The following is a 17,453-nucleotide window of genomic DNA, read 5'->3' on the forward strand; positions in this document are numbered from 1 at the left end:
AATTCCTACTACATCTGAAAAATAAGATCAATGTCAATTTTCATAGACTAAAATTTGTTCAAGTTTTAAAAAAAGTTACACCAGCAATGCCAGGTTTTTCGTACATTTTTCCTAAATGACATTCAGAATTTTTACTCATATCCCTGTGGAAATCATAGTCTGCCAACTCCCTTAAATGCCTATTTTTATTTTCCTTTACATAATAATAAGGAGTTGTCAAATATCTTTCAGAAAAACAAAATGAAAAGGATTTATATGATATATATAACTGTCATGAGTCTAAGACTTTGTATAGACATTTATTTATCTAGATCATTTATTTTCCTATGTTTTGTACCATTTTTTTTTATTTTAAATTATTCTTTTCCCAATATGCAACATTTTAGGTTGTTCAAAATTCATTGTAATCAATTTGCCATGCCCTACAATCTTCTCTTTCTCTCGTTTCTTAGCCAATTTACGAGTCCAGATTAGCCACATATGTTGAGTGTGTGGATCTCCAAAATTATAAACTACAAATGGAAGAAGTTTGAGGAATTCAAATAACTGTCCAAAATCTACCCTCAACTGCACTCAACAAAAATGAAAAAAACTTGACTCCCTTTCTTTAGGCTCTAAAAACATTTTCATAGAAAGCAGAGTTAAAGTCGTCCTGCCACTTCTTTTTACCTGTGTGGGCTTTTCAAGACCTAAATTCTCCAGGCCTCATCATCTTTCTCTTTCATTTTTTTTTTTTTTTTTTAAGAAAAACTATTTGCCATAGGGAAATCCATTTTTTGGACTGGATATATAATAAATATGTGGGAGAATAAAGTATGCCTAAATGTGACAAACCAGAATCAATGTATATTTTGAATCTCACCTGCAATTTTGAAAGTCCTATTAATTAAAAAAATTGTAAATATCAATATTCATGATAGCTTACTGTAAGTCTCCCTGGAGGCAATGAAAATGGGAATCTCAAGAAAACTAAAACTACCATACATCTTGGCTTCAGAGACGAAAACGGGGGAGAGGATTGGTTAGTTATCAACAGAAGGATAAGGGAAAAAAAAGTACAGAGAAAGAATAGACAAGGTCACAAAAGTGGCAGAACTGTAAGGGCCAATACACATCCACTGCTTCAAGTTTTTCAGCCATGCTCCATTCTCTGAGATTTTTGGTAGTGCTTCAAGAGCACTGGTCTCCAAAGTCTTCCCGACAAGCTCTAGGAATGCTTCTGCCTGAAGATCTTACCAATTTTTCTGGGTCCCATGATCTCCCTGCATGATTGATCAACCTACTATTTCAACTCTTTCAAGCCTTTGCACAAATGTCAACTTCAGTGAGGCCTCTATTTAAAAACTGACAGCCTACCAAGTCCTTTCCTCATTTCCGATTACCCCCTGTGAATTTACAACAGCCTACTCCATAGCCCTAGCTTATGTCCCTTTTAAACGCTCTTCGCCAGCCACTTCTCCTTTAAATCTTGCGTGGAAGGGGCGGAGCTATGTCCCAGGCTCACTGAGAGGAGCATTCCGTAGGCTCCGCCCACTACGTCTCAGTGGGCGTCCCAAAGAACCTTAGATAGGGTCTCTTCCTAGTCCGTTCCGGAAATGCGACTGCGTACGGGCTCGCCACGTGATAGTGACGTCAGCGCGCCCGCGCCGTCTGGCCGGACGCCTAAGACTTCCGCGAGATTTTCGGTGGGTGTACGGCTGCTTTACGCCACGGGCGTTGCTGCGTTTGGGTTCTCTTCTGCAGGCTCCCTGCACCTGGTCACGATTTACAATGTACCACAATAGTAGCCAGAAGCGGCACTGGACTTTCTCCGGTGAAGAGCAGCTGGCAAGATTGCGGGCCGACGCCAACCGCAAATTCAGATGCAAAGCAGTGGCCAACGGGAAGGTGAGGTTCCCAACGGTTGCCCGTTTGCCCTGGTCTCTCAGTTCTGAACAGCTGCGGGAGCTCTTCTGGCTCCCAGGGCGATCTCATTCCCTCATTTCTCTGCCTCCACGGCGCGGAATGCGCTTATCTGTTAAAACAGGCGAGCACCTTGCCAGTTCCGTGGGTACAAAGACGAACAACGCCGTCCCCGTAGTCAAATGGCAGACAAGTCTTTGTAACGTGGCGAAGGAGAGACTAAGTAGTGTGCTAAGGTAGTGCTCGGCAAGAGCCGTTCACTTGTCAAACGGTGATGTCGGGGAAAGTTTTTCCCAGTAGCTAATGCGGAGAAAATGGGGAAAGGACATTCCAGGCGGTCAGAGCTACCGAGCAGAGTGGGAGGGAGGTCAGAAATTACAGGGCTGGTGCGTGGACGTGTTTGTGGTCGTACATGGCCGAGGCTGAGTACCTGTGCAGGAATTGCTCTGGAGGGTAGGAAGAGAACTTGTAAGTGGAAGTGAGGCGTTTAAAATTTCTACTGAAAGGATGAGGAACCTTTGAAATACTTAAAATGGGAAACTAACCTTATCAGATTTCCGTTCTAGAAACAGCGCTCTAGCAACCTCGTGGTGAATGGGTTGGATGAGGGAGGGAGACAGGAGACCGAGTACAAACCAGTTGACTGAAGATGGTTTGGACTGTGGCCCGCTAGCCAAGTCCCTTCTGTTACACCTCTCGGACTGGTATAATCTTTCCTAAGAGCTCCGCTCCAGCAAGTGTTCGATGCCTCCACATTACTGATACGGAATAATTTTGCTTTCTACTTTTAATTCACAGCTATTTCGAATCACAGATTTTATCACCTGAATTAGTTTCGTAAGGACTGCCTTAAAAAAAAAAAATCACCACAAACTGGGTAGCTTAAAATCACAAATTTATAGAAATATTTGCCTTTTTTTTTTTTTTTTTTTTTACCTCGACGTGTGACATAATGACTTACCGAGAAACGGATGTTGGAAACTTTCCAGTCATTTTTTATTTAAGTGTATCTACTTTTTAATTTATAAATAATGACATCACAACTGTGAGCATATGCACACAGTCTGTCATGTCATGATTGTTTATACCTTAATGAAGCAGAGGTCTAGCTGACATTCCGAAAAGTTGCGAAATGATGTTACAGTTTTAGTTTATTAAATATTTTCCTAAAGCTATTTTGTGTAATGATAGGGGAATCTATAAAGAGAAAATGAGGAGTGATATATTTCCCTTCGTTAGAGATGTAAACTAAATTTAATCTGGATAGAGAAAAATGTTTTACAGTTGTTTAATTCACTGAACTTGTAATTATTGACCTAAAGGTTCTTCCGAATGATCCAGTCTTTCTTGAGCCTCATGAAGAAATGACACTCTGCAAATACTATGAGAAAAGGTTACTGGAATTCTGTTCAGTGTTTAAGCCAGCAATGCCAAGGTCTGTTGTGGTAAGTTACGGTAGTGATGTCCTTTAGTTGGCTTGTGAAATCTGACGCCTTCTAAATTTGTAGCTAAGTTCCCGGTCCACTCTAGTTTTAAAAATCACCTTTGTTACATTTAATTAGTTTTTGACACATTATCTATTTTTCAATACAGGCCGTAAATCATGAATTGCTGTATCATCTCTTCCAAAGTATTTCGAGTCTCATTTTGTAGTTAAAAAAAAAAAAAATTGAGGTCAGGTAATGTTATAAATAAAGAAAATTAAAATTAATTTACTTTCCTCTTAAGTTTTCAACTAGTGAGCCTTAGAACCAGAACTAGAACATAGACTACTGCTTTTCCAACTCTATGACACCCAGTTGATGTTTGAAATAATGCATTCATTCATCATTTGTAACCATATGCTCCAGCTGAAACTGATGCCGTAAGATTTCTTTAAGCTTTGATTAGTAGCAGCTGGAGTTTAATCTTTGGTTAAAAAGATTGTCTTATTGTTTCAGATGTATGATTCTGAGGACCTGTGTGTGTTTGTTTGTTTGCTTGCTGGGGTGCATAACAGTGAGGAGAAACAGGTAGCTGAGATTAAAAAGCTGAAAGATAAAAAAGCTGGAATGGGAGGGTGTTTAAAATGTTTTTATGTTATTTTGTCAGGTTTGTTGTGAAGACTAAATGTAAAAGTCTATCTTAAGTAAAAGTCTGTTAAGTTTTAAAGTTACACAGTGTGATTAGCTTATGACCCAGTAGAGAATAACCTTCTAGGAAATTATCTCCATTTTTATTGTTGAAAAAAATTGAAGTATGTGGAAAATATTAAGTCATAGAATTTTTTTTTTTCATATGAGATACCAGATTCAAGGAGTTTTAGGTATGTTCAATTAGTTTCTATCTTCAGATTTGGCTTATTCTTACGAAAGAATTGTAAAATGAGGCAGTAAATTTAAGTGATTTTATCAAATGAAGAAACAATCCTTTAATGAAGTTCTTTATGGAATTTATCTTTAACATGTTTATGATTGGTGAATAATTTTTTGTTTTAAATAATGACAAAACTGAACTTTTAAAATATTTAAAAGGAAATATTTTTTTCTATCATAAAATAGACAAGTGTTTATTTTATTGCTTCCAGCCAAGTGATATAATGGTTAAAAGTACAGGCAGGTCTGACTTGAATTCATTCCTGTTCCTTAGTAGCTGTGTGACTTAGATAAGTCAGTTAACCTTATTGATACTCAGTTTCATTCTCTGTAGAGATAGTAATACCTCACTAAGCTGTTGTAGGGATTAAAACATGATGATAGTTTAGAGTCTGGCACATGGGATGCGTTCAGTAAATAGTAGTGCTGCTTCTGCTGTTCAGTTAGCAGCAGTGATCACAAATCATGGAGTGGACATATGGTTATGTAAAAAATACGGAGTGACTGTAGAGAGAAGCCTTATTATATGGAGTCACTTTAGAGAGAATGCTTATTACCTTACCCATGTATATTTGTTAATATTTTTATAAGATTGGTTAATCTCTGAACATTTGTATTTTTCTCCTTGAATTTACCTAATTCAGGGCATTTTTGATACTCCGAATTCTGAAACACACACAACTATTTTTAAATCCAGTGACCATAGGATGGATTAGCAAGAGTAGTCTGGGATAGACAACCAAAGGATGGGGAAGAGTCTTTTGGCTATGGCATTTCTGTAGTAATTCATCATAAGTTATTTTGATTAAAGAAGAATTAATGAGTATTGGCATTTTTATGGGTAATCTCTACAAAGAAACCTTTCCATAAGTAAATTCTGTTTCACAAAATTTAACGTGTAACAATTGTGAATACTGATGATATTTTTTAACCCTTAGGGTACAGCTTGTATGTATTTCAAGCGTTTTTATCTTAATAATTCAGTAATGGAATATCACCCCAGGATAATAATGTGAGTATGTCTCTCTAATTTATTGTTTTCATTTAAGAAGACCTTTATACTCTTTGAGTATTTGTGGAAGGAGAGAGTTGTGTAAGAGAACTGACTTCCTAATCTAGGTCATTTAGACTTGAATTTTTTTTTTTTAATTCAGAACTTAAGATCTCTATTTACCTTTACTTCAGTAATACTGATGGCATCTGAACTTCAAGTTGTCCAGATTCAAATTTTGTTTTTCTCAATTAGGTACTTCTCTAATATCTCTCCCTGTCAGACGCCTAAGTTCTTCCAGTTGTTCAGACAGAGAATCATTTGTAGTGGCCCCTCTCCTTCCACATGCGGTCAGTGTTTGGACCCTATAGCTTCATATTCATTTCAGTTGAACAAAGGTCTCTTGTTTCTGCTCTCTGCTGAGCATGGCATCTATCATTAAAGATGAAATTAGTATGAGACTCATCAAAGAGCTTGTCCTCAATGACAATGTACCTGTTTTCTCTTTTCGATTCCCATTTTCTCCAGTTAAGATTAGGCCCTTGAGCTCACTTCCAATCTTGATTTTTGCAGTAGCTTTCTTAACTAGTTTCTTAGACTGAACGGCATGAAGTGGCCAGGTAAATGTCACACATTTGTCCCTGAAATAATAATTCATTATTCAGATGCCCTCAGAGACTTCCACGGATGGCCTTCTACAAAGTTCCTTAAACCTACTTTTCTTCCCATGCTTATATGGTATATATGTGGGTACTGCTTTATTTTTAACTCTTCATCTACATGATACAAAGTACTTTTATTCCTCAGTTAATTTGTTTTTCCAGATATTTAGGTTGTCCTGTATGACACTGTCATTGAGTGAATGATGGTTGAATGCCATGGCAGTGTTAGTTGGTTTGACCTGATTTTATAGTTTGCCTTATGTCTCCTAATGAATTAAAGTGTGAACAAGAGCTATCTTTAAAAAAAATATATTCCTGTAATGTCTACCAGTCACTTTTGAATATCAGACAATTACAGAATATACTTTTAGAAATAAATTAGGTATTTCTCAAAGTATATGCATGTTCTTCCACCCCCAATCCCCGCACCTCCTTATTTTTTCCTCTAGGCTCACTTGTGCATTTTTGGCCTGCAAAGTAGATGAATTCAATGTATCTAGTCTTCAGTTTGTTGGAAACCTTCGGGAGAGTCCTCTTGGACAGGAGAAGGCACTTGAACAGATACTAGAATATGAACTACTGCTTATACAGCAACTTAATTTCCACCTTATTGTCCACAATCCTTACAGACCATTTGAAGGCTTCCTCATTGACTTAAAGGTAAACTTGATGTAAAATAAACTAACACTACATCTCCTTTCCTATTCTTTAACCAAGAGAATCCAGAATTTTAAAACCCTTAATTGTTATAGCATGGATACAACCTGGATCTGACCTGGTCATGGAGGGCAGTTGTTTCCAAACTTCTGTGGGCATGAACAGTCATCTGGAGAAATTATTAACTCAGATTGTTGGGTGGGGCTTACAGAGTTTCTGATTCAAGTGATCTGCAATTCTGCTCCAGGGACGTAATGAAGACCATGGAGAATTTAGAACAGTACCTATAAAGGTTTGAGATAACTCTTCTGACTTTAAATTATATTGTCATGGGTATCGGCATGATTTAAAGAACCATAAAAAATTCTTAACCTTAAACTAGAAGCTTGCTAAGTGACTTCTATTTTTAGAGGTTTGTAAATTTGAGTCACTATGTAGGCATCAATGATATATGTAAACAAACATTGACAAAAGCAACTTTTAGATTGTTTTGTTTGGCTCCGAAAGAGAAGTTGGATAGTCTAAGTCGAATCAAACAGAAATCAGAAACTGGTTTATTCATATTAGTTCAGTGGCTCAATTTGGGTACTTTTTATGTGTCAGACTTTGTGCTTGAGGATGTAACCAGAAACAGGAGAGGAGCAGTCTTAAATTTTGGGAACCTTACAATCTAAAGGTTTTAGATAATCATATCCAGTGTGCTAAGTGATAGATAGAGGGGAAGGTATATTTTAGAAGGAGATAACAAATTAAGGGGTAAGGAAAATATTCTGAGAATGTATCATTTAAAATAAAATTCAGAGTGAGAATAGGTGAGAGAAGAACATCCCAATCAGAGACTTCCCTGGTCAAAAGCTCAAATTCAAGAAACCATTCTGTGCTAAAGATCGTGGACATAGCCTAGCAATGCAAGGGGAAGAGTATCACAGACAGCAACTACTAGAGTGGAAGGCAGAGTCTAGAATGTTGAGACAATGGTACAGATTTCCAATACAGCAAAGAGAAGCCAGTGAAAGGTTTAAATTGAGAGTGGCATAATTAGATTTTCAGCTTCAAAAGATCATGTTGGCAACCTTATGCATCAGGTATTTGTTGTACATCTGTTGTGTCAGGCATACGTGGAGAAAGGATTTGAATAAATTAAGGGAATAATGGGGTACTGTTAAAGGAGTCCAGGCAGAAGACAATGGTGAGCTTCACTCATATGAAGTTTGTGAACTCTGGGCATGAGATACAGGATGAATATTCCTTATCTGAAAAACTCTGGACCAAAAGTATTTAGGTTACACACACACAACACACACACACACTCACACTCACACACACACACATTTATATATTTTATTGCACTTTAGGTTCTGGGGTGCATGTGCAGAACATGCAGGATTGTTGCATAGGTATGTACATGGCAATGTGGTTTGCAGTCTCCATCCCCCCGGTCACCTTTATCTGGCATTTCTCTGCATGTTATCCCTCCCCGTCCTCCTTATCCTTCTCTGTCCCTCCCTTATTACCCCTAAAGCAGACTCCAGTGTGTGATGCTCCCCTCCCTGTATCCATGTGTTCTCATTGTTCAACACCCACCTATGAGTTAGAATATTTGGTGGTTGATTTTCTGTTCTTGTGTCAGTTTGCTGAGAATGATGGTTTCCAGATTCACCCATGTCCCTACAAAGGACATGAACTCATCATTTTTTATGGCTGAATAGTATTCCATGATATATATGTGCCACATTTTCCTTGTCCAGTCTATCATCAATGGGCATTTGGGTTGGTTCCAAGTCTTTGCTGTTGTAAACAGTGCTGCAGTGAACATATGTGTGCATGTTCACACATATAGAACAATTTATAATCATTTGGATATATACCCGGTAATGGCATTGCTGGTTCAAATGGAATTTCTGTTTCTAGGTCCTTGAGGAATCGCCACACTGTCTTTCACAATGGTTGAAATAGTTTACACTCCCACCAACAATGTGAAAGTGTTCCTATTTCTCCACATCCTCTCCAGCATATGTTGTCCCCAGATTTTTTAATGGTAGCCATTCTAACTGGTGTGAGATGGTATCTCAGTGTGGTTTTGATTTGCATTTCTCTAGTAATGATTCATGATGAGCATTTTTTTTATATGTTTGTTGGCCTCATATATGTTTTCTTTTGAAATGTATCTGTTCATATCCTTTGCCCACTTTTGGATAGGTATTTTTTTTTTTTCCCTTGTAAATCTGTTTTAGTTCTTTGTAGATTCTGGATATTAGCCCTTTGTCAGATGGGTAGATTGCAAAAAATTTTTCCCATTCTGTTCATTGCCAGTTCACTCTAATGATTCTTTTGCTGTACAGAAGCTCTGGACTTTAATTAGATCCCATTTGTCTATTTTGGCTTTTGTTGCCAATGCTTTTGGTATTTTAGTCATGAAGTCCTTGCCTGTGCCTATGTCCTGAATGGTATTACCTAGGTTTTCTTCTGGGGTTTTTATGGCGTTAAGTCTTATGTTTAAGTCTTTAATCCATCTGGAGTTAATTTTAGTGTAAGGTGTCAGGAAGGGGTCCAGTTTCTGCATTCTGCACATGGTTAGCCAGTTTTCCCAATACCATTTATTAAACAGGGAATCCATTCCCCTTTGCTTGTTTTTGTCATGTTCGTCAAAGATCAGGTGGTTGTAGCTGTGTGGTGCTGCCTTTGAGGCCTCTGTTCTGTTCCATTGGTCTATATCTCTGTTTTGGTACCAATACCATGCTGTTTTGATTACTGTAGCCGTGTGGTATATTTGAAGTCAGGTAGCATGATGTCTCCAGCTTTGTTCTTTTTGCTTCAGATTGTCTTGGCTATGTGGGCTCTCTTTTGGTTCCATATGAAGTTTAAGGTGTTTTTTTTTTTTTTCCAGTTCTGTGAAGAGGGTCATAGGTAGCTTGATGGGGATTGTGTTGAATCTGTAAATTACTTTGGGCAGTATGACCATTTTCACGATAATGATTCTTCCTAACCATGAGCATGGAATGTTTTTCCATCTGTTTGTGTCCTCTCTTATTTAATTAAGCAGTGGTTTGTAGTTCTCTTTGGATACGTCCTTTACATCCTTTGTTAGTTGTATTCCTAAGTATTTTATTCTTTGTAGCAAATGTGAATGGGAGTTTGCTCATGATTTGGCTCTCTGTTAATCTGTTATTGGTGTATAGAAATGCTCGTGATTTCTGCACATTTTATGTCCTGAGACTTTTCTGAAGTTGCTTATCAGTTTAAGGAGATTTTGCGCTGAGATGATTCAGTCTTCTAAATATGCAGTCATGTTGTCTGTAAATAGAGACAGTTTGACTTCCTCCTTTCCTAATTGAATGCTGTATATTTCTTTTTCATGCCTGATTGCTCTGGCTAGAACTTCCAGTACTATGTTGAATGGGAGTGATGAGAGAGGGCATCCTTGTCTAGTGCCAGATTTCAAAGGGAATGCTTCCTGTTTTTGCCCATTCAGTATGATATTAGCTGTGGGTTTATTATAAATAGCTTTTATTATTTTGAGATACATTCCGTCGCTATGTATTTTATTGACAGTTTTTAGCATGAAAGGCTATTAAATTTTGTTGAAGGCCTTCTCTGCATCTGTTGAGATAATCAGGTGGTTTTTGTCTTTGGTTCTGTTTATGCGGTGGATTACGTTTATAGACTTGTGTATGTTGAACCAGCCTTGCATCCCCGGGATGAAGCCTACTTGATTGTGATGGATAAGCTTTTTGATGTGCTGTTGCAATCCATTTGCCAGTATTTTATTGAAGATTTTTGCTCCGTGTTCATCATGGATATTGGCCTGAAGTTTTCTTTTCTTGTTGAGTCTCTGTTGGGTTTTGTTATCAGGATGATGTTGGTCTCATAAAATGATTTGGGAAGGATTCCCTCTTTTTGTATTGTTTGGAATAGTTTCAGAAGGAGTAGTACCAGCTCCTCTTTGTATGTCTGGTAGAATTCGGCTATGAACCCATTTGGGCCTGTGCTTTTTTTGGTTGATAGGCTGTTAATTGCTGCCTCAACTTTAGCCCTTGTTATTGGTCTATTCAGGATTTCAACTTCTTCCTGATTTAGGCTTGGGAGGATACAAGTGTCCAGGAATTTATCCGTTTCTTCCAGATTTACTGGTTTATGTACATAGAGTTGTTTGTAGTAATCTCTGATGGTAGTTTGTATTTCTGTGGATTCTGTGGTGATATTTGTTTTATTGTTTTTTATTGCATCTATTTGATTCATCTCTCTTTTTCATTAATCTGGCTAGCAGTCTATTTTGTTGATGTTTTCAAAAAACCAGCTCTTGAATTTATTTATTTTTTTTTTGAAGGGTGTTTTCGTGTCTCTGTCTCCTTCAGTTCTGCTCTGATCTTAGTTATTTCTTGTCTTCTGCTAGCTTTTGAGATTTTTTGATCTTGCTCCTCTGCCCTTTCAATTTTGATGATAGGGTTTCAATTTCACATCTTTCCTTGTTTCTCATATGGGCATTTATTGCTATAAATTTCCCTCTAGACACTGCTTTATATGTGTGCCAGAGATTCTGGTATATTGTGTCTTCGTTCTCATTGGTTTCAAAGAACATCTTTATTTCTGCCTTCATTTCATTGTTTATCCAGTCAGCATTCAAGAACCAGTTGTTCAGTTTCCTTGAAGTTATGTGGTTCTGAGTTAGTTTCTTAATCCTCAGTTCTAATTTGATTGCAGTGTGGTCTGAGAGACTGTTTGTTACAATTTCCATTCTTTTACGTTTACTGAGGAGTGATTTACTTCCAATTATGTCATCAGTTTTAGAGTAGGTGTGATGTGGTGCTGAGAAGAGTGCATATTCTGTGGATTTGGGGTGGAGAGTTCTGTAGATGCCCATTAGGTTTGCTTGGTCCAGATCTGAGTTCAAGTCCTGCATATCTTTGTTAATTTTCTGTCATGTTGATCTGTCTAATATTGACAGTGGAGTGTTAAAGTCTCCCACTATTATTGTATGAGAGTCTAAGGCTCTTTGTAGGTCATTAAAAACTTGCTTTATGTATCTGAGTGCTCCTGTATTGGGTGCATATGTATTTAGGATAGTTAGCTCTTCTTGTTGCATTGATCCTTTTACCATTATGTAATGCCCTTCTTTGTCTCTTTTGATCTTTGTTGGGTTAAAGTCTCTTTTATCAGCGACTAGGATTGCAACTCCTGCTTTTTTTTGCTCTCCATTTTCTTGGTAAATCTTCCTACATCCCTTTATTTTGAGCCTGTGTGTATCCTTGCACTTGAGATGGGTTTCCTGGAGAGAGCACATTAATGGGTTTTGACTTTTTATCCAGTTTACTAGTCTGTGCTTTTTTATTGGCTCATTTAGTCGGTTTACATTTAAGGTTAATATTGTTATGTGTGAATTCGATTCTGCCATTTTGATGCTAGCTGGATGTTTTGTCCGTTAATTGATGCAGTTTCTTCATTGTGTCAATGGTCTTTATCATTTGGTATGTTCTTGAAGTGGCTGGTCTTGGTTGTTCCTTTGTATGTTTAGTGCTTCTTTCAGGAGCTCTTGTAAGGCAGGCCTGGTGGTGACAAAATCTCTCAGCAATTGCTTGTTTGTAAAATATTTTATTTCTCTTTTGCTTATGAAGCTTAGTTTGACTGTATATGAAATTTTAGGTTGAAAGTTCTTTTCTTTAAGGACGTTGAATATTGGCCCCCACTCTCTTCTGCCTTGTAAGGTTTCTGTGGAGAAATCTTCTGTGAGTCTGATGGGCTTCCCTTTGTGTGTAACCCGACCTTTCTCTCTGGCTGCCCTTAGCATTTGTTCCTTCATTTCAACCCTGGTGAATCTGATGATTATGTGCGTCTCTGTCACATTCAGATACACCTATCAAACGTAGATTAGGGCTTTTCACATAATCCCATATTTCTTGGAGGCTTTGTTCATTTGTTTTTACTCTTTTTTCTGTAATTCGCCTTCTCATTTTATTTCACTGAGTTGATCTTCCACCTCTGATATCCTTTCTTCTGCTTGGTCAATTTAGCTATTGAAATTTGTGTATGCTTCGTGAAGTTCTCCTGTTGTGTTTTTCAGCTCCATTAAGTGATATATATTCTTCTCTAAGCTGTTTATTCTCATTAGCATTTTGTCAAACCTTTTTTCAACGTTCTTAGTTTCTTTTTATTGGGTTAGAACATGTTCTTTTAGCTCAGAGAAGTTTGTTATTATCCACCTTCTGAAGCCTGTTTTCTGTCAATTCATCAGACTTTTTCTCCATCCAGCTTTCTTCCCTTGTTGGTGAGGATTGTGATCCCTTGGAGGAGGAGGGGTATTCTGATTTTGGGTGTTTTCATCCTTTTTGCACTAGTTTCTTCCCATCTTCGTGGATTTACCTACCTGTGGTCTTTGTAGTTGGTGACTTTCACATGGCGTCTCTGAGTGGACATCCCTTTTTTTGATGTTGAAGTTATTTATTTCTGTTTTTTAGTTTTCCTTCTAACAGGCCCCTCTGCTGTAGGACTGCTAGAGGTCCACTCCAGACCTTGCTTGCCTGGGGATCACCTGCAGCAGCTGCAGAACAGTAAGGGTTGCTGCCAGTTTCTTCTTCTGTTATCTTTGTCACCAAAGAATACCCACCAGGTGTCAACCTGAGTTCTCCTTTATAAGGTGTCTCTTTGGATATACAGGGGTCGGAGAGCTGATAAGGAGACAGTCTATCCCTTATAGGAGCTCAAGTGCTGAGCTGTGAGCTCCATTGGTTGTTTCAGAGCTGCTGAGCAGGTACGTTCAAGTCTGCTGCCCCAGAACTCATAACCACCTTTTTTCCCAGGTGCTTTGTCCTGGGAATGTGGGGCTTTATTGGTAAGTTCCTGAGGTGCTGCTGCCTTTTTTTCAGAGATGCCTTGCATAGCAATGATGTAGCCAATCACAGTCTGCCAGCAGAGGCGTTGCTGAGCTTTAATTGGCTGTGCCCAGCTGCTGTGTGAACTTCCTTATGGTTTTGTTTACAGAGGTATAGTTAGAACTGCCTCAGTAATGGCGGACTGCCTCTGAATGATGGATGCCCTTCCCCACCCAGGGAGCTGGACCATCCTGGGTCCAGCTGCCCTTGCTATGACCTCTCAATCCAAAGCATTTCAGATTGCTGGTCTTTGTTGGGGTGGGACCCTGCTGAGTCAGTTCACCTGGCTCCCTGTTTCAGCCCCCTTTTTTCAGTTGAATGGCGCTCTGTCTCCCAGGTGTTCCAAGCGCCAGTTGAAATGGCCACCCAGATTTGTGTGAGCTTTTGTGCAGAGACCCGCTGCGCCAGCTGAAACAGCCATGCTGGAAACTCATGGCGTTCTTCAGCCTGGGAATCTCCTGGTCTGTGGGCAGTAATAACTTGTTTGGCAATGCAGTGATCACTCACCCTCTGCATCATTTCTCGCTGGGAACTGCACTTTAGAGCTGTTCCTGTTCGGCAGTCTTAGATCCTCCTGACATGAGTTCCGCCTGGCTAATTTTTTTGTAGAGATGGGCTTCTGCCATGTTGCCCAGGCTGGTCTCACTTTTTTTTTTTTTTTTTTTTTTGCAATATTTGCGTTGTACTTACTGGTTGAGCATTACAAATCCAAAATCTGATATGCTCCAGTGAGAATTTCCTGAGTGTCAGTGCACAGAAAGTTTCAGATTTTGGATCATTTCAGATTTTGAATCTTTTGGATTTGTGATGCTCAGCCTGTAGTTAGGTGAAATCAATAAAACTTGAGGATTAACTGTTTATAGAGATGAGGACAGAGGAAGAACTCCCAGGTTTCTGGCTGGGTGAGAGTTTTTTTTGTCCTTTTTTTTTTTTATGAAAAAGACTGATTCAAATTTAAATACTGATGCAAAGAGCTAGTAGTGAAAAAAAGATGAAATACAAAATAGTCTCTTTGGAGTAAGGTGGAAGGGGTTGGCATGGGATTTAGAAGCAAGGTAGAACTGGGCTTAGAGGGAATAATGACTCTTTCTTTTAATAGTGGAAAAGGGGAAATTAAGGGTTAGGATACTGTTATGCCTCAGGATTTCGTGTTGGCAGGAAATAACACCTTTCTTTGATAAGAGTTTTCTGAGAGTGATGGAGTTTCTGAGAATTATCAAGGAGATAATTTAAGACAGATGGAAAATATTTATGTAGTCACTGAAAAATGGGAGAGGAAATTTACTGTGGAAATACTGTGGTTGCTCAGCAGTGTTTAAGAGCCTTGCTCAGGTCAATGAACATGAGTTTATGATAACATTACCAGACCTCTGGTTCTATGATTTTCTCTGGCAGTACTCAGAAATCTTTATGTAGTTGCAAAGTGAAGGTTTGTTGGATTCAACCACTGTTAAATTTCTGGTTTTGCCAGAAATGTGTTGGCAGCATATTGGGGCAGGGAATTCGGGAGAGAAATGAGAAGCAGAGGACACTGGTAAGTGGGAGCTAGTAGAGGGATAAGTAACCAAAGGTTCTGAGGAGAGAGGACAGCTGTGAAGTAAATAAATTAATAGATTTTAAAAGGAGGCATTCTGATCAGAGTAGTGTGTCTGAATTTCTCATATCACAGGTGAGGCATTTTTGCACAGTTGACTGTTGAGTATTTTGTTTCAGAGTGTAGAAAAGCTTTCTTAGTGCTTTAAGTGTTGAATATTGATATCTGAGGGCTTAGGATTTATGTTTATTTCATGGGGTATAAAGAACTGTCAGGAAATATGAGGTCTTCCATAGCTTTGGGCATATTCTAAAACTTTTTCTGTGAGAATTTGAAGTCTAATGTGTTCTAATCAAATCAGAATTCATTTTTATTTACTTCTTCCTGAAAGTAAATTTTAAGTAGAAGGAATTTATATAAAAATAGGGTTTGTTCCCACATGTTGCCTTACATTTGAATCACATGGGTTGCTTGAGAGACATATTTACCTGGGAATACGTATTTCTTGGCTCTACTTTAGACTCAATGCAGTCTTTAGAGTTTCCCTTTTCTCCCCTTCCGATTCAGGTGGAAAATGACCAAGAGAAGAGATCAGCGTAAATTGAGGACAATGTCAATAACTTCGGATATGTTATTTTAAAGCACATATTTCTTAATATGAGTTGTGTAATTTTAAACTCTTGTTACTCCATTTAAACCCTCAGAAATGGTAACATTTGCAAACTTCTTTCCTAGACCCGATATCCCATGTTGGAGAATCCAGAGATTTTGAGGAAAACAGCTGATGACTTTCTTAATAGAATTGCATTGACGGATGCTTACCTTTTATACACACCTTCCCAGATTGCCCTGACTGCCATTTTATCTAGTGCCTCCAGGGCTGGAATTACTATGGAAAGGTATTAGTGTTTTAACTTAGGTCAAATGTTCAGTCACTGGGTTTATTTATTCATGGAGTCATTTGTAACTAGTCTGTAATATCCCTTGTGGCTGGGATGGTTGGTGAAAAGAAGAAATGAAATTGCCTTATGGAAATCTTTAAATGTTACGAAAAATATTGTTGAACTCAGAGGATACATTTAGTCTGTAGGCCAGGTTGGTGGTGGGAGTAACCCAGGTGATCCTTGAGAGACTCATAAAGGTATCAGTATATGACAGATTTAGAAGTTCCTCTGAACTGGGGAGCAACTTGAGTGCAGCAACTATGTCTGCCTTGTTTTATCTTCTGTAAAGCAAGTATGACACATGGAATTAAATAGTGTTCGCTAACGGTAACACAGACTAGCAGTCAGGCTTTCTTGGTTTCCATATTGTTTCTCAATTTATGACCTTTGAAGTTCTGCTTGATTTTATTCCTAGAAATAGCTGAGGAAGAAAGATGATAAAATTTCCTAAAGTTAATTAAAACTATTTTACGTGACTATAATCCTTTATCCATAATTTCAGAATACATTGATAAGGTGGCAGCAAATACGAACTGATGGTATTTAGTTTTTATTTCACTTAATAGGAAGATTTGTATTTCGTTGCAGAAATCTTAATATTTCTGATTATAGGATGCTACCCCAGACATCACTTGGGTGTTTCACATTTCATAATAGATACACCAGATAACTTTTCTAAGACATGAATAATTATTAATGAAAATTTCACAACACATCTGCATCTAAGATAAGGGATTGTAGGTTTATATTTTATGACACGCCTCTTCTCTGCAAACACAACTCACCAACTATATATAAATGTATACATTTAATCCCAAAGGGATTTCTATTTACTAAGCAAATATTCACTGAATACCTTCTATATACTACTGTGTACTGTACTACACTCTAGGAATATGAAAATGAGTAAGATAAGTCTCTCAGGAAAGATGGTCATGTAAATTATTGATGTATATGGAGTTAAGATGTGGACTTCCATTCATTTTGGGGGGAGTTGGTTATTTTTTTGAGACAGTGTCTCATTCTGTCACCAGGCTGGAGTGCAGTGGCACAGTCATAGCTCACTGCAGCCTCAACCTCCCAGGCTCAAGCGATCATCCTGCCTCAGCTTTCTAAGTAGCTCGGACCACAGGCACATACCGCTATACCCACCTAAACTTTTTGTTTTTTTGTAGAGTTGGGGTTTCCCTGTGTTGCCCAGGCTCATCCCAGTCACTCCTAGACTCAAGTATTCCCTCTGCCTAGGCCTCCCAAAGTGCTGGAATTACAGGTGCACACTACCAACCTGGCCTGCAGACTTCATTCTTTAAGGGAACAAAGGCCGCCTTTTCCACAGTTCAGATAACCAAAAATTTGATTAATCTTGAAGCATTGTATATAGTGCATAAATAAATTCTTCAGTGATGAGATTTTAATTATGTAGAGTGGGATGAAGCATCCTTAAGTCCAGATGAGTTTATTGTATCTTAGAAGTTTTAGTTCATTATAATTCCAGATAGGTAAAATTGAAATTGTGATACCTTTGGCTCCCTGCAAATTTAAT

The 17,453-nt window shown here is 38.2% G+C and overlaps 1 protein-coding gene across 6 annotated transcripts in view; it reads left to right on the forward strand.

Annotated features, from left to right (window-relative positions):
• Positions 1–1,627: 1,627 nt before the first annotated feature.
• The window catches only part of CCNH (cyclin H), a 111,913-nt gene continuing 96,087 nt past the window's right edge, over positions 1,628–17,453 (forward strand). For all 6 annotated transcript variants that reach the window (XR_012513253.1, XR_012513257.1, XR_012513260.1 and 3 more), the window contains exons 1-5: positions 1,628–1,887; positions 3,225–3,347; positions 5,195–5,268; positions 6,359–6,569; positions 15,702–15,865. Coding sequence is in view for 2 of the 6 variants with exons in the window: in XM_003920771.3 (XP_003920820.1) it covers positions 1,771–1,887; positions 3,225–3,347; positions 5,195–5,268; positions 6,359–6,569; positions 15,702–15,865 (689 nt within the window). In the remaining 4 variants the exon portion in view is untranslated. The remainder of the gene's footprint in view (positions 1,888–3,224; positions 3,348–5,194; positions 5,269–6,358; positions 6,570–15,701; positions 15,866–17,453) is intronic.

The sequence above is a fragment of the Saimiri boliviensis genome, chromosome 1 (genome assembly GCF_048565385.1).
Source record: "Saimiri boliviensis isolate mSaiBol1 chromosome 1, mSaiBol1.pri, whole genome shotgun sequence".
NCBI lineage: Eukaryota > Metazoa > Chordata > Mammalia > Primates > Cebidae > Saimiri > Saimiri boliviensis.